The 12,996-nt window shown below is 37.6% G+C and overlaps 2 protein-coding genes across 2 annotated transcripts in view; both read right to left on the bottom strand.

The window, feature by feature from the left end:
- The window catches only part of LOC127455563 (protein bicaudal C homolog 1-B-like), a 75,483-nt gene extending 68,763 nt beyond the window's left edge, over positions 1 to 6,720 (bottom strand). The window contains exon 1 of the mRNA XM_051723562.1: positions 6,115 to 6,720. Coding sequence (XP_051579522.1) covers positions 6,115 to 6,304 — 190 coding nt within the window. The 5' untranslated portion in view covers positions 6,305 to 6,720. The remainder of the gene's footprint in view (positions 1 to 6,114) is intronic.
- Positions 6,721 to 7,636: 916 nt separating this feature from the next.
- LOC127455573 (ubiquitin-conjugating enzyme E2 D4-like) lies at positions 7,637 to 12,270 on the bottom strand. Its single transcript, XM_051723581.1, has 7 exons — positions 12,170 to 12,270; positions 11,299 to 11,362; positions 11,172 to 11,203; positions 10,981 to 11,058; positions 9,296 to 9,401; positions 8,620 to 8,713; positions 7,637 to 8,232 (listed from the first exon to the last, which is right to left on the bottom strand). Exons 1-7 carry the CDS (start codon positions 12,191 to 12,193, stop codon positions 8,187 to 8,189), a joined length of 444 nt encoding a protein of 147 aa, XP_051579541.1. The 5' UTR covers positions 12,194 to 12,270; the 3' UTR covers positions 7,637 to 8,186.
- Positions 12,271 to 12,996: the final 726 nt, after the last annotated feature.

The raw sequence follows: 12,996 nt of genomic DNA, 5'->3' as shown, positions 1-12,996 counted from the left end.
CACTTCTCATGCACCTTACAGTCTAGCTGATCCCACAAAACCCCATAATAATGGGGTTAACATCCATAACACTTTTTTCCAATTATCTGTTTTCCAATGTCTGTGTTTCTTTGCCCACTCTAACATTTTCTTTTTGTTTTTCTGTTTCAAAAGTGGCTTTTTCTTTGCAATTCTTCCCATAAGGCCTGCACCCCAGAGTCTTCTCTTTACTGTTGTACATGAAACTGGTGTTGAGCAGGTAGAATTCAATGAAGCTGTCAGCTGAGGACATGTGAGGCATCTATTTCTCAAACTAGAGACTCTGATGAACTTACCCTCTTGTTTAGTTGTACATCTGGCCTTCCACATCTCTTTCTGTCCTTGTTAGAGCCAGTTGTCCTTTGTCTTTGAAGACTGTAGTGTACACCTTTGTATGAAATCTTCAGTTTTTTGGCAATTCAAGCATTGTATAGCCTTCATTCCTCAAAACAATGATTAACTGACAAGTTTCTAGAGAAAGCTGCCATTTTTGACCTAATATTGACCTTAAGACATGCCAGTCTATTGCATACTGTGGCAACTCAAAAAACTACACAAAGACAATGTTAAGCTTCATTTAACAAACCAAATAGCTTTCAACTGTGTTTGATATAATGGCAAAGTGATTTTCTAGTACCAAATTATCAATTTAGCATGATTACTCATGGATAAGGTGTTGGAGTGATGGCTGCTGGAAATGGGGCCTGTCTAGATTTGATCAAAAATGACTTTTTTCAAATAGTGATGGTGCTGTTTTTTACATCAGTAATGTGCTGACTATACAATGTGATCAGCTGAATGCCACTTTGGTGAATTAAAGTACCAATGTCCTTCCAAAACAGCAAAATCTGTACATTATTCCAAACTTTTGGCTGCCAGTGTAACATTGCTGCTGGCAATGACAAAGACGATGAAGAAGATGATGTGTGATGAACCCAAGTGCAGTTTATTTTACAAGCGTGGAATCCAAAAATCGTAAAACCAAATGTGAACAAAACAAAACATGAACGACTTGACTTAATTACACCAAACAATGTTACATTAACAATACCTGACAAGAGACAATGGCAAACATGAGGGCTTAAATACACAGACATGGGTAACAAGTAAACAAGACAACCAATCACAAGACTGAACTAATAAGACAATGAACCAATGAAAACAAGACACATGAACATGGAGGGAAACATGAAATCACATGACCAGGGGACCACATGACAGGAACAAACATGGCATGGAACACAACACATACAACCCTGACATCCCCCCCCCCCCCCCCCCCAGGGGCGGCTCAAAACCAAAACACAAAGTTCAAGAGGGAGCTGGGGGGAGGGGCGAGGGGCGAGAGGCTCGAGGGGCGAACTGGATACCCGGAGAGTAGCCGAAGACTCAAAGGGCCAGGGTGGAGCCGGAGGCAGGGAGGACCAAGGTGGCTCAGGGAGCTCAGGGTGGGCACAAGGGCGGGAACCAATTCCAACTCAAATAGCCCAGTGAGAGATGGCTCTGGAACAGACGAGGTTTGCAACACTGGTCCGTTGGACGTGGCAGATGTGACCGTTGGCTTGTTGACCGTGGCAGGCTTGGGCGTTGGCTCGTTGACCAGAGGTGAGCCTGAGACATTGCATGGAACAGACTTAAGCTTGGCTGTGACATGGCATGGAGCAGTCTCAGGCATGGCTGTGACTTGGCATGGAGTAGACTGAGGCATGGCTGTGACATGGCATGGAGCAGAATCAGGCGTGGCTGTGACATGGCATGGAGCAGACTGAGGCGTGGCTGTGACATGGCATGGAGCAGACCCAGGCATTGCTAAGACATGGCATGGAGCAGGCTGAGGCGTTGCTGTGACATGGCATGGAGCAGGCTGAGGCGTTGCTGTGACATGGCATGAAGCAGACTCAGGATCCAGGGCAAAAGATGGTGGTAGCTCAGCAATCATGACAAGGAACTCTGGCTTGGCGGCCATGACGTGGAACTCTGGCTTGGCGGCCACCTCCCCCACAGTGAACAATGAACCACAAATTAGCAGGGCAAGGTCGATATACTGAGCCAGGCTGTGGGTACTCTGACCGCCTGGCATCAGGGAAGAGATTGGCTCATTAAGTCTAAAGCGAAAACAGTCCTTGAGGGCAATCTCATTAAAATCGACAAGGTAGCACGAAAGAAGAAGCTGGATTGCTGGGTTCATTTTTGTCGGTCAGGTATTGTGTAATGTACGCTTAGCAATGACAATGAAGCCGATGATGTGTAATGAACCCAAGTGCAGTTTATTTTACAAGCGTGAAATCCAAAAATCGTAAAACCAAACGTGAACAAAACAAAACATGAACATGAACGACTTGACTTGGTTACACCAAACAATGTTACATTAACAATACCTGACAAGAGACAATGGCAAACATGAGGGCTTAAATACACAGACATGGGTAACAAGTAAACAAGACAACCAATCACAAGACTGAACTAATAAGATAATGAACCATGAACATGGAGGGAAACATGAAATCACATGACCAGGGGACCACATGACAATATCACATGACAGGAATGGAACACAACACATACAACCCTGCCAGCCAGTGTATATACATATTATTTATAATTTAAATACAACTATTTATAAATACTTAATAATTATTTATTGAATTATTGTTATTTGAGGGGCTTTCTAAGCAAATATTTATGTATGTGATTAATTCGATTAATTAATCAGAGGACCATGTAATTAACTGTAATTAGTTGGATTAAAACAAAATTATCGATTGACAGCCCTAATTAAAATAATTATAAATATATGTATATATTATAAATATAATTAAAATAAAGAAAATGCATTACATTATTGTGGCAGATGAGTAAAGCACTGATAAGTCAATACAAAAAGGCAATATATTGTTTATTCCATAATATTGAACATAAGCCTATCATTGACCTACAGTCGTCCACAGCTATCCATTTTGTAACTGAATTTGTCAATCTGTTGGAGATAGATTTATTATAAGGGCTTTAATAAATATGCGTCAATATACACCGGAGTCAGAGAGATGCTTTTGGAGCATCTTACTTTAGTTGTGTCGCATCATAAACAGCGTTTTTAGGTCACTGTATCAAGTTAAACGCAGTTTGAAAAGTAGAAAAACACGTCTCAAGACCCCTGCATTCGGAATTTCACTCTGTCCTGTGTTTGAACACAAGAACACTTCCTCATCTTGTACTATCACTTGTGTCAAGCAAGCCTGAGCGTGGTTTGTTGTCTGTACAGCAGTGTGTTGCCTATACAGCTGTAGTTTTGCTTACTGCCCCCTGAATTGCTCTAATAGTAGAAATATTACTTATTACGGTCCAGGGACATGATTTATTCTTGTTTAAATTTTTTGTAAGAACTAGGGCTGTTGATTTAACATGTTATTTCAGTGCAATTAATAATATTTAAAAATTATGACTTATATCAACAGCCCTAGTACTTAAAGTATCCTTCAAAACTCTCAGAAAAGTGGGACACTGGGTCTCCTCTCTCTGTCTCACCCTCACCACATTCTCCAATGTTTTTTTTCTTTTTTATTATTATTATTTAAATGGTAACTCTGTCTCTTTCTTGCGCACGCTCCCATTTCCTGGAAGACAGGAGTAAAACTGTGCCACACAGTAAACCTTCACACAAAAATATAGCTGGATTTATGGTCACGCCTACAACTGCTTCTGACCAATCAAAACAACAGTCATTCAAAACACCAGATGTTGCACATCATCCATGAAGAGGGATGATTAAGAGTCACTTAATCATAGGTGCAGGGAAAAATGTTCACATGACTTCAACAATGACTGTACTGTATGTGTGTGTGTGTGTGATTTGAGTGATGTAGTTACTGTCTGTTTGCAAGTGGCAGTCTTGTACCAAGTTGCCTGGCTAAGGATTCAGCTTTTTGGTTCCCTTGAACTCTCTCACCCTGAGCCGACCTCTAACCTGTGGGTCTAAATATCATGGATGCATTCACTCATGCAATTGCACCCATCAACACACACACAAAAAACACAAAGGTTCCACTTTTCCAGGAAAGACCGATTAAGTAAACTATACATGAAATTAGTGGTATGCAACTAAATAAAGTCACAAAATACACACAAGAATGTACATACCGTCCATGGCCATACGGATGTTGTTTGATTGCATGGTACCAAACGCAAAGTCCCCAACACATTCCACTTAACTAGAGGTCTTTCATAACACAACAGACCGTCTGTATACTTTTAGTGTTGCTTAATACCAAACCACTAAACGCAACTTTTAATGCTGAAATGCTGTGCTGCTGAAGTTCCAAGAAAATAAAAAACATAACTGGAGATTACTGTGCAGTGAAAATAATTTTCCAATGCCAAAAGACTGTAGATATGATGTGGGTGTTGAATTATGAGCTTTACACAGATGATGTTGTCTGAACCACAAGAATGTTTGAGTGTATTCGTGTATGTATTCAAAGACTGAAAAAGACAGTGATGCCCTTAAGGTATCAATATTGTTCAATCTAATTTTCATGTGCTACATCTGGCTTTTTTCTTTTCTTTTTTTCATTTTCATGCTTCTGCATGTAAATGACTAGGAATGATTTCAGCAAGTATCCATGTAAAATTTGTATGATCATCCTATATTAAATGCCTAAACTTCTTTCTCAGATGTGTTATGAATGTATAACCATGGTTGATTCCACATATATGCACCAAAGAAATAATGGAATATGAACATTTATCTTTAATCTTCCCATTCACAGGATACATGCACCAACCTTAAAGGGACGGTTCACCCAAAAGTAAAAATTCTCTCATCATTTACTCACCCTCATGCCATCCAAGATGTGTATTACTTTCTTTCTTCTGCTGAACACAAACACATTTTTTAGAAGAATATCTTATCTCTTAAGGTCCATACAATGCAAGTGAATGGTGACCAAATCTTTGAAGCTCCAAATATCACATAAATGCAACATAGAAGTAATCCACAAGACTCCATTGGTTAAATTTATGTCTTCAGAATCGATATGATAGGTGTAGGTGAGAAACAGATTAATATTTAAGTCCTTTTTTTTTTACTACAAATGTCCACTTTTACTTTCACTTTAACATCCTTCTTCTTCTGTTTTTTTTGGCAATTTGCGTTTTTCGTGCATATCGCCACCTACTGGTTGGGGCTGGTCAAAGGTAGAGATTTAAAGAACAAAAGGACTTAAATATTGATCTGTTTCTCACCCACATCCATCTTATCGCTTCAGAAGACATGTATTTAATCACTGGAGTCTTATGGATTACTTTTATGCTGACTTTGTGATTTTTGGAGCTTTAAAGTTTTGGTCACAATTCACTTGCATTGTATGGACCTACAGAGCTGAGATATTCTTCTTAAAATCTTGGTTTCTGTTCTGCAGAAGAAAGAAAGTCAAACACATCTGGGATGGCATGAGGGCAGAAAATGATTTTCATTTTTAGGTGAACTATCCCTTAGGTTTTAAAGTTAACGTAAATGTAAATTTACACTTCTTGGCAATGGCAACAACTGATGAAGTCTAGCACCCCTGTTGAAAAACCAGTGAGGAAAACCAGTCTAAGCTGTTTGGCTGGTCTAAGCTGGTCTCTCAGCCTGGTCAAGCTAGTAGTCCCACTGCCTGACCAGCTAAAAAGTGTCCCAAACCCCTATAAAACAAGCCTGTGTTACCAGCTTAGACCAACCAACAAGCTTAGGATGGTTTTAGAAGTGTTTTTCCCAGCAGGGACTGTTAAAATTACTCTGGCGGACACAACACATGGCTTCGTTACAAAAACAAATAGTCTATATGCCGTTAGTTCTTGTGAATGGCATATTTGGCCACTACATAAAACACTGGTCCAAGTTAGTCCAGCTATGCGCTATAGGGAAAAGGCCGCATCCTCAAAACATTTACTTAAAGATGGACTTCTAGGAAACATAGCAAAATCCAAATGTATTGTTTTTAGACAGTGTTTATAAGACTCGGCGGCAAAGCAACAGTACTACATCTTCATCAAAAGTATTAAAAGAAAATAGCTCGTGAAGGAAACTTTGAGGAAATCTTCTGAGGAAAATCATACCCAGTAACATAGTTTCTAGCTTCTTGCGGTCAACTCGAAACCTCTCCTCGGTCCAGTCTGGGTCAGGCGGGGAGATGTGGCCACAGTGGCCGCTCGAGTCATCCTCTGACACGGCAGACGGGGAATCGTCGCTCCTTTCGCTGCTAGAGCCCTGATCCGACTGATGCATGAAACTCAACGGGTCAGCCATTGCGCTTTAGAAGTGTCCCAAACTTTACTAAACGACTTTTATATGTGCAAGAGGCGAACCGTTATGTCAACATTAGGGGGAAAACCTCCCGAATCCAGAGCACGTTTTCGCCATTCGTCCTTTAAAGCCCCTCTTGCCAGTAACTGCCCCCCTGAGTATATCAGTCTGCCCCTAAATTCCTCTCCCTTTAACTTTTCCTCTGGCTCCGAGACCAGAACACGCTAGAGTTGGAGGAGATGGATGGATGAATGTGCTCCTATGGGAGCATTCACGTGTCAGGATAACCTCCCACTCTCCTCCCAAACGTTCACACCACATCCAAATTGCGCGCCTATTGTATTCCCAGGACATTCCAGGGAAATTAAACTAAATTAATATCTGAAACGATTTCATATATCCATAAACACTGTAGACACTTTTGAAACAACACCACTTATTTATATATATATATATATATATATATATATATATATATATATATATATATATATATATATATATATCAGTGTCTCTGCACAAAACTGTTTTAATGGGTTTTACTTTAAGAACGGCTAAGTAGTTGGTCCCTTGTGGGAATTAAAGATATAAATATCGCCACCTCGTGGCATAACTCTGCACCAGAGGAAGATGAATATTTATGTTTTTTTTTTTTTTTTTTTTTATGTAAAATTATTTCTCCTTTTCTGGATATTTTACCCAAAAAATGAAGATTATCTCATTATTTACTCACCCTCATACCATCCCAGATGTGTATGCCTTTCTTTCCTCTGCTGAACACAAATGAAGATTTTTAGATGAATATCTCAGCTCTGTAGGTCCATACAAGTGAATGGGTACCAAAATGTTGAAGCTCCAAAAAGCACATAAAGGCAGCATAAAAGAAATCCATAAGACTCCAGTGGTTAAATCCATATCTTCAGTTGTGATATGATAGGTATGGGTGAAAAACAGATCAACATTTAAGTCCTTTTTTTACTATAAATTCTCATCCCTACCCAGTAGGTGACGATTCGCATGAAGAATGCAAATTACCAAAACATAAGAATGTGAACGTGGGGATTGATCATAAACTTAAATACTGATCTGTTTCTCACCCACACTTATCATATCGCTTCAGAACACATGGATTTAACCACTGGAAACATATGGATTACTTTTATGCTACCATTATGTGCTTTTTGGACCTTACAGTATTTGGTACCCATTCACTTGCATTGTTTAGATCTAAAGAGTTGAGATATTCTCCTAAAAATCTTCATTTGTACTAGTAATTTTAAATAAGTTAATATTTTTTCACACTGTTTGGAAACACTGGGTGCAGAAACATCACACTTTACCTTGAAATGATTTTTTAATCATTTTTTTAACAGAAATAGAAGCACAATATGGTTACTGTTGTTTTATCCCTGATGTGATCTAATTCCAGGACCATGCATATACAATCATGTCTTTCTTGTCCGTTCTAACACACACAGAGACACACACGCACACGTGCGTGTCCTGATAAAACAGCTGCTGTAAGATATATTTTTATAACAACTTTTAATGAAAAAACTAAAAAATGATCCATTATTGTTTTTATTTCTATACAATAAAATTACTAAAATGTAACTGATTGGAAAATAAAACGATATTTTTGTTAACTAGCAGGTAGCTTTTGTTCCAGTATGCCTCTGTGAACAGGGACATGTGATTTGGCCATCTTACCAGGGAGACTCTTTTTAAGTTGGGCGTGTACATGTGCGTGTATGTATCTATTCGTGGTGGGGGAGGTTCTTTTGTTAGTAAACTTCTGTCTCTGTTCAGCTGCGTCGCAGAGCTGTGTGCAGTAATAGTGTCCATGTGCAACCATTTCAAAATCTAGCCATCCAGTCCAACTAAGTTACATTGCATACTTCTGAGTCCATTCCCTTGCCAGTCTGTTATACCTAAAAAAAAAAAAAAAAAAAAAAAATTGGATCTTAATTAGTTAGTTATCTTAATTCACATGACACTATGGAAATATTGCTGTCAAGCTAATAAGTGAGAGCCATTTGGCACTCAAACATTTTCCTACTTGGCAGGAATAAAAAAAAGAATTTGAAACAGGGTAAAAACTGCAGAACGATTAAACCTGCGAAAACCACAGCCATCATACTCTCATAACACAATAGAACATTTCAGCTATACAGGAAAGCTTGTGCCAAAATCATAATACGTCACATACCGTACCTTTGACCAAAAAGTTATGACAAGTCAGCAGAGTAAATGGTTCAGTCATTTTACTAATAAAGAGTGAAAGAGCGAAAAGTAATGCACATAAGGCACACACTTACTTATCTTTGTCCGATTTGTAAATGTGTGCAATATCTGGAACTAAAGGGTCATCTGGATTTGGGTCGCAAAGAAGTGAGCATATGGATAATAAAACTGAAAAACAACAACAGAAATCAGAATAATTTATTCATACATCCACAAATTCACCAAGTGTTCAGCATAAACACATAATGCAGAATCAGTGCTCTAATACAATCTGGGATCAGCAGGACCAGCCAATTGGCATTCAATCTTTCTTTTATTACTTCAAGTTCTCTACTGACTCTTTAAAAGTTCCCTTTTTAGCTCTCTTGGAGAGATCTGACCATTAAATATCACCATTTACTACTTGACTAGGAATGGTGTGGCTATAGTGAAATAAAAGTGAAAAAGAAATAAAACGCTAATCCTGCAACTACAAATAAATGACTGGTTGAGCCTCAGTGGAATGAAAGTAACACGTGAATATTACTCATATTTTATCAAGTAAAGTGATTTCAAATGTCATAATGGTGAGAATCATTGCATCTGATCAGTTGAGAGATGCATTCAAAGACCTCTTTGCTTTGTTATAATGTGTATTATGGAAAGAGCATCCAGACAGTTTAGACTCGTAATATATAAAGAACAGACATAGGGGTGGAGAGTAGTGTTGTGACTGAAATTAGTGAGCATGTGTGTCTATTTGCCCTTTACCTTTGGATACAGTGAGGGCAGGTGACCACTGTGAGCGCAGAATGTCCAGACAGATACTTCCATTACTGTTGATATTTGGGTGGTAGATTTTCGTTGTGAAGGCAAGCTGTCAGAGCAACATAAAAAAAACAAATTAAGCACTCTAGCAAACTACATATACATTGGCGGCAAAAAGTTTGGAATAATGTACAGATTTTGCTCTTATGGAAAGAAATTGATACTTTTATTCACTAAGTGGCATTCAACTGATCACAATGTATAGTCAGGACATTAATAACATGAAAAATTACTATTATAATATGAAAAAAAAAACTACTTCAAAGTGTTCTCATCAAAAAATCCTCCACATGCAGCAATGACAGCTTTGCAGATCCTTGGCATTCTAGCTGTCAGTTCGTCCAGATACTCAGGTGACATTTCACCCCACGCTTCCTGTAGCACTTGCCATAGATGTTGCTGTCTTGTCGGGCACTTCTCACGCACCTTACAGTCTAGCTCAGGGTTGTCAAACTCGGTTCCTGGAGGGCCACAGTCCAGCAGAGTTTAGCTCCAACCTTAATTAAACACACCTGAAGCAGCTAATCAAGGTCTTCAGGAGTGCTTGAAGATTACAAGGAGGCATTTTAGAGCAGGGCTGGAACTAAACTCTGCAGGGCTGCGGCCCTCCAGGAACTGAGTTTGACACCCATGGTCTAGCTGATCCCACAAATGCTCAATGGGGTTAAGATCCATAACACTTTTTTCCAATTATCTGTTGTCCAATGTCTGTGTTTCTTTGCCCACTCTAACCTTTTCTTTTTGTATTTCTGTTTCAAATATGGCTTTTTCTTTACAATTCTTCCCATAAGGCCTGCACCCCTGAGTCTTCTCTTTACTGTTGTACATGAAACTGGTGTTGAGCGGGTAGAATTCAATGAAGCTGTCAGCTGAGGACATGTGAGGCATCTATTTCTCAAACTAGAGACTCTGATGTACTTATCCTCTTGTTTAGTTGTACATCTGGCCTTCCACATCTCTTTCTGTCATCCTTGTTAGAGCCAGTTGTCCTTTGCCTTTGTAGACTGTAGTGTACACCTTTGTATGAAATCTTCAGTTTTTTTTTTGGCAATTTCAAGCATTGTATAGCCTTCATTCCTCAAAACAATGATTGACTGATGAGTTTCTAGAGAAAGCTGTTTCTTTTTTGCTATTTTTGACCTAATATTGACCTTAAGACATGCTAGTCTATTGCATACTGTGGCAACTCAAAAACGAACACAAAGACAATGTTATGCTTCATTTAATGAACCAAATAGCTTTCAGCTGTGTTTGATATAATGGCAAGTGATTTTCTAGTACCAAATTAGCAATTTATCATGATTACTCATGGATAAGGTGTTGGAGTGATTGCTGCTGGAAATGGGCTCTGTCTAGATTTGAAGTCATTTTTAATTTTTCAAATAGTGATGGTGCTGTTATTTACATCAGTAATGTCCTGACTATAATTTGTGATCAGCTGAATGCCACTTTGGTGAATTAAAGCACCAATTTCCTTCCGAAACAGCAAAAACTGTACATTATTCCAAACTTTTGGCCGCCTTGTGTATAATTAAACACACAAGTAGATAAGATCTTGTTTTACTTGAAGGGTGTCAATTAGCGTCATCTTGGAGCACAAATGGCAATACATGTCATTCTCCACTCACCTTTGGTGGTTTAAAGGGATAATCAGTCGGAAAATGAATTGTGAGGAAGAAAACCCCTCCCTGATATGGACTATCACCCTAGTGGGGAGAGAGTGAGAATGTGACGGAAGTTAATTCAGTTGTTTCATTTGAGGACATAGCGCTAAATTCATAAATTTAATATGGAGCTGAAATTATTCATCTGCACTTACTGGACCCATTATTGTCGCCTGCCAGTGGAATACTAAAAGGTAAATACAATATAGTAAGACGACCATCCAGTCACTCAGACCACTGACTGACATTATGTCATTAAGTACATTGTGGGCAAACACTCACAGTCCTCTCCAAGTGGTCCAGCTGAGCATTGCGAGGGTGGATCCCGTTGCAAGTCCTGTAGCTCCTACAAACAGAGTGGAAACAGGGCACACAGGTAACTTTCAATGCATCAAAAATAGATTTATAAGTAGCATCGCAACTAGTACTATTACTGAAACAAAGTTTGAAAGTAGACTTGTACTTTGTGTGTATGTTGCTGACAGCTTAGTGTGAAAAATCACAACATTAAAGTTTGCTGTTGTAATTACAAGGTTCATGAACTCTAATCCTTCACTTAAAAATGCAATGTTAAAATAAAGACCAGAAAATGACAACTGATAATACGACTTTGGTAACAACCATTCTAACCCAATATATATATATATATATATATATATATATATATATATATATATAATAAAAATACATATAAACAAGTTGACTGACATTCTTGCCAACCACAATCTTTTGATTTTTGTTACCACAATCTCATCTGAATTAATAAGGAATGCAACAGTAATCTGCCCCTGGAAATCCTACATATAAACATAACAAATGTCTGTCCATATTGTATGTAGGCTACACACTGCCTCATATTTGCCACATGAAGTATTTCTTCCTGTCTAATATGGTTTAGCTTGTTTAACTGCGGATATATAGAAAATATACAACACAATTATTTTAAATGTAATACTATTTTTACTTCTTGTTTTTGCTTTGTTCTCGACATCTAGCTCATTTCAGTTGGCAGGAAAAAATATAAATTCTTTAAACCTTCTGACGTTACAGAGTAATTTGAGTTGGAAGATGATTAATAGTATCAGTCGTCTGTAGATATGTTGAAACAATCTACTTTTAAGACATCTATTCTGTTTAGAAATAAAATATTTACCTTCTGGATCCTTTTCAAAGCCATCAGATCTCCGCTTCTTTTCTCCGCCTGATGATGTGAAGGCAGCCGCAGAGATCAGAGGACGGAAACGAGGGTTTTTTTTTTACTTTCAAAATAAAAGTCTCTGAAGCCTGTCATTGAAAATTGAGGGACGGTTGATCTTGAGTGCAAAAAACAAGAACCTTAATTACATGTTTCTCTGCAGATGAGTGGATTAAGACTTTTTTTTTCAAATGCTTTTTATTTCTTTATTGACATACTATTATGCCCAATTACATGACAACGATCACTTACACATCAATATACAAAATATATAAATTTACTACAAGTATAAGAACAAAAACAGGAAATTAAAAAAACAACCTAAGTATGAGATAATAATATAAATAACTTAAAATCTTCACTTAGAGACCTAGTGCATTTTGCTTAACTATTTTTCAAACCAAGAAGTAACTTAATATATATATATCTATATATATATAGATATATATATATATTAGATATAGATATAGATATATACATATCATTTTTATTATTATTATTATTATTATTATTATTATTTAATACAAATATTGTACAACAATTTTAGGATCAGTAATAAACAAATACAAAAAGACAATATTACAATTATCAAGACAAATCAAGACAGGAGAATAACCAAAAAAATTGGAATTATACAATTAGAGCAGGTTAAAGTATGAAAAACAAAAAACAAACAGAGATGTAACTCAAACACATACATATACATATACAAAAGAAAGCACCTAGTTACCAGGATCTTCTTTACATAATTCTCCATACTGTTAAAGAAATATTTGTTTTGCTTT

Source organism: Myxocyprinus asiaticus, chromosome 17 (assembly GCF_019703515.2).
Source record: "Myxocyprinus asiaticus isolate MX2 ecotype Aquarium Trade chromosome 17, UBuf_Myxa_2, whole genome shotgun sequence".
In the NCBI taxonomy this organism is placed as follows: domain Eukaryota; kingdom Metazoa; phylum Chordata; class Actinopteri; order Cypriniformes; family Catostomidae; genus Myxocyprinus; species Myxocyprinus asiaticus.
This window is presented reverse-complemented; position numbering and strand designations above follow the sequence as displayed.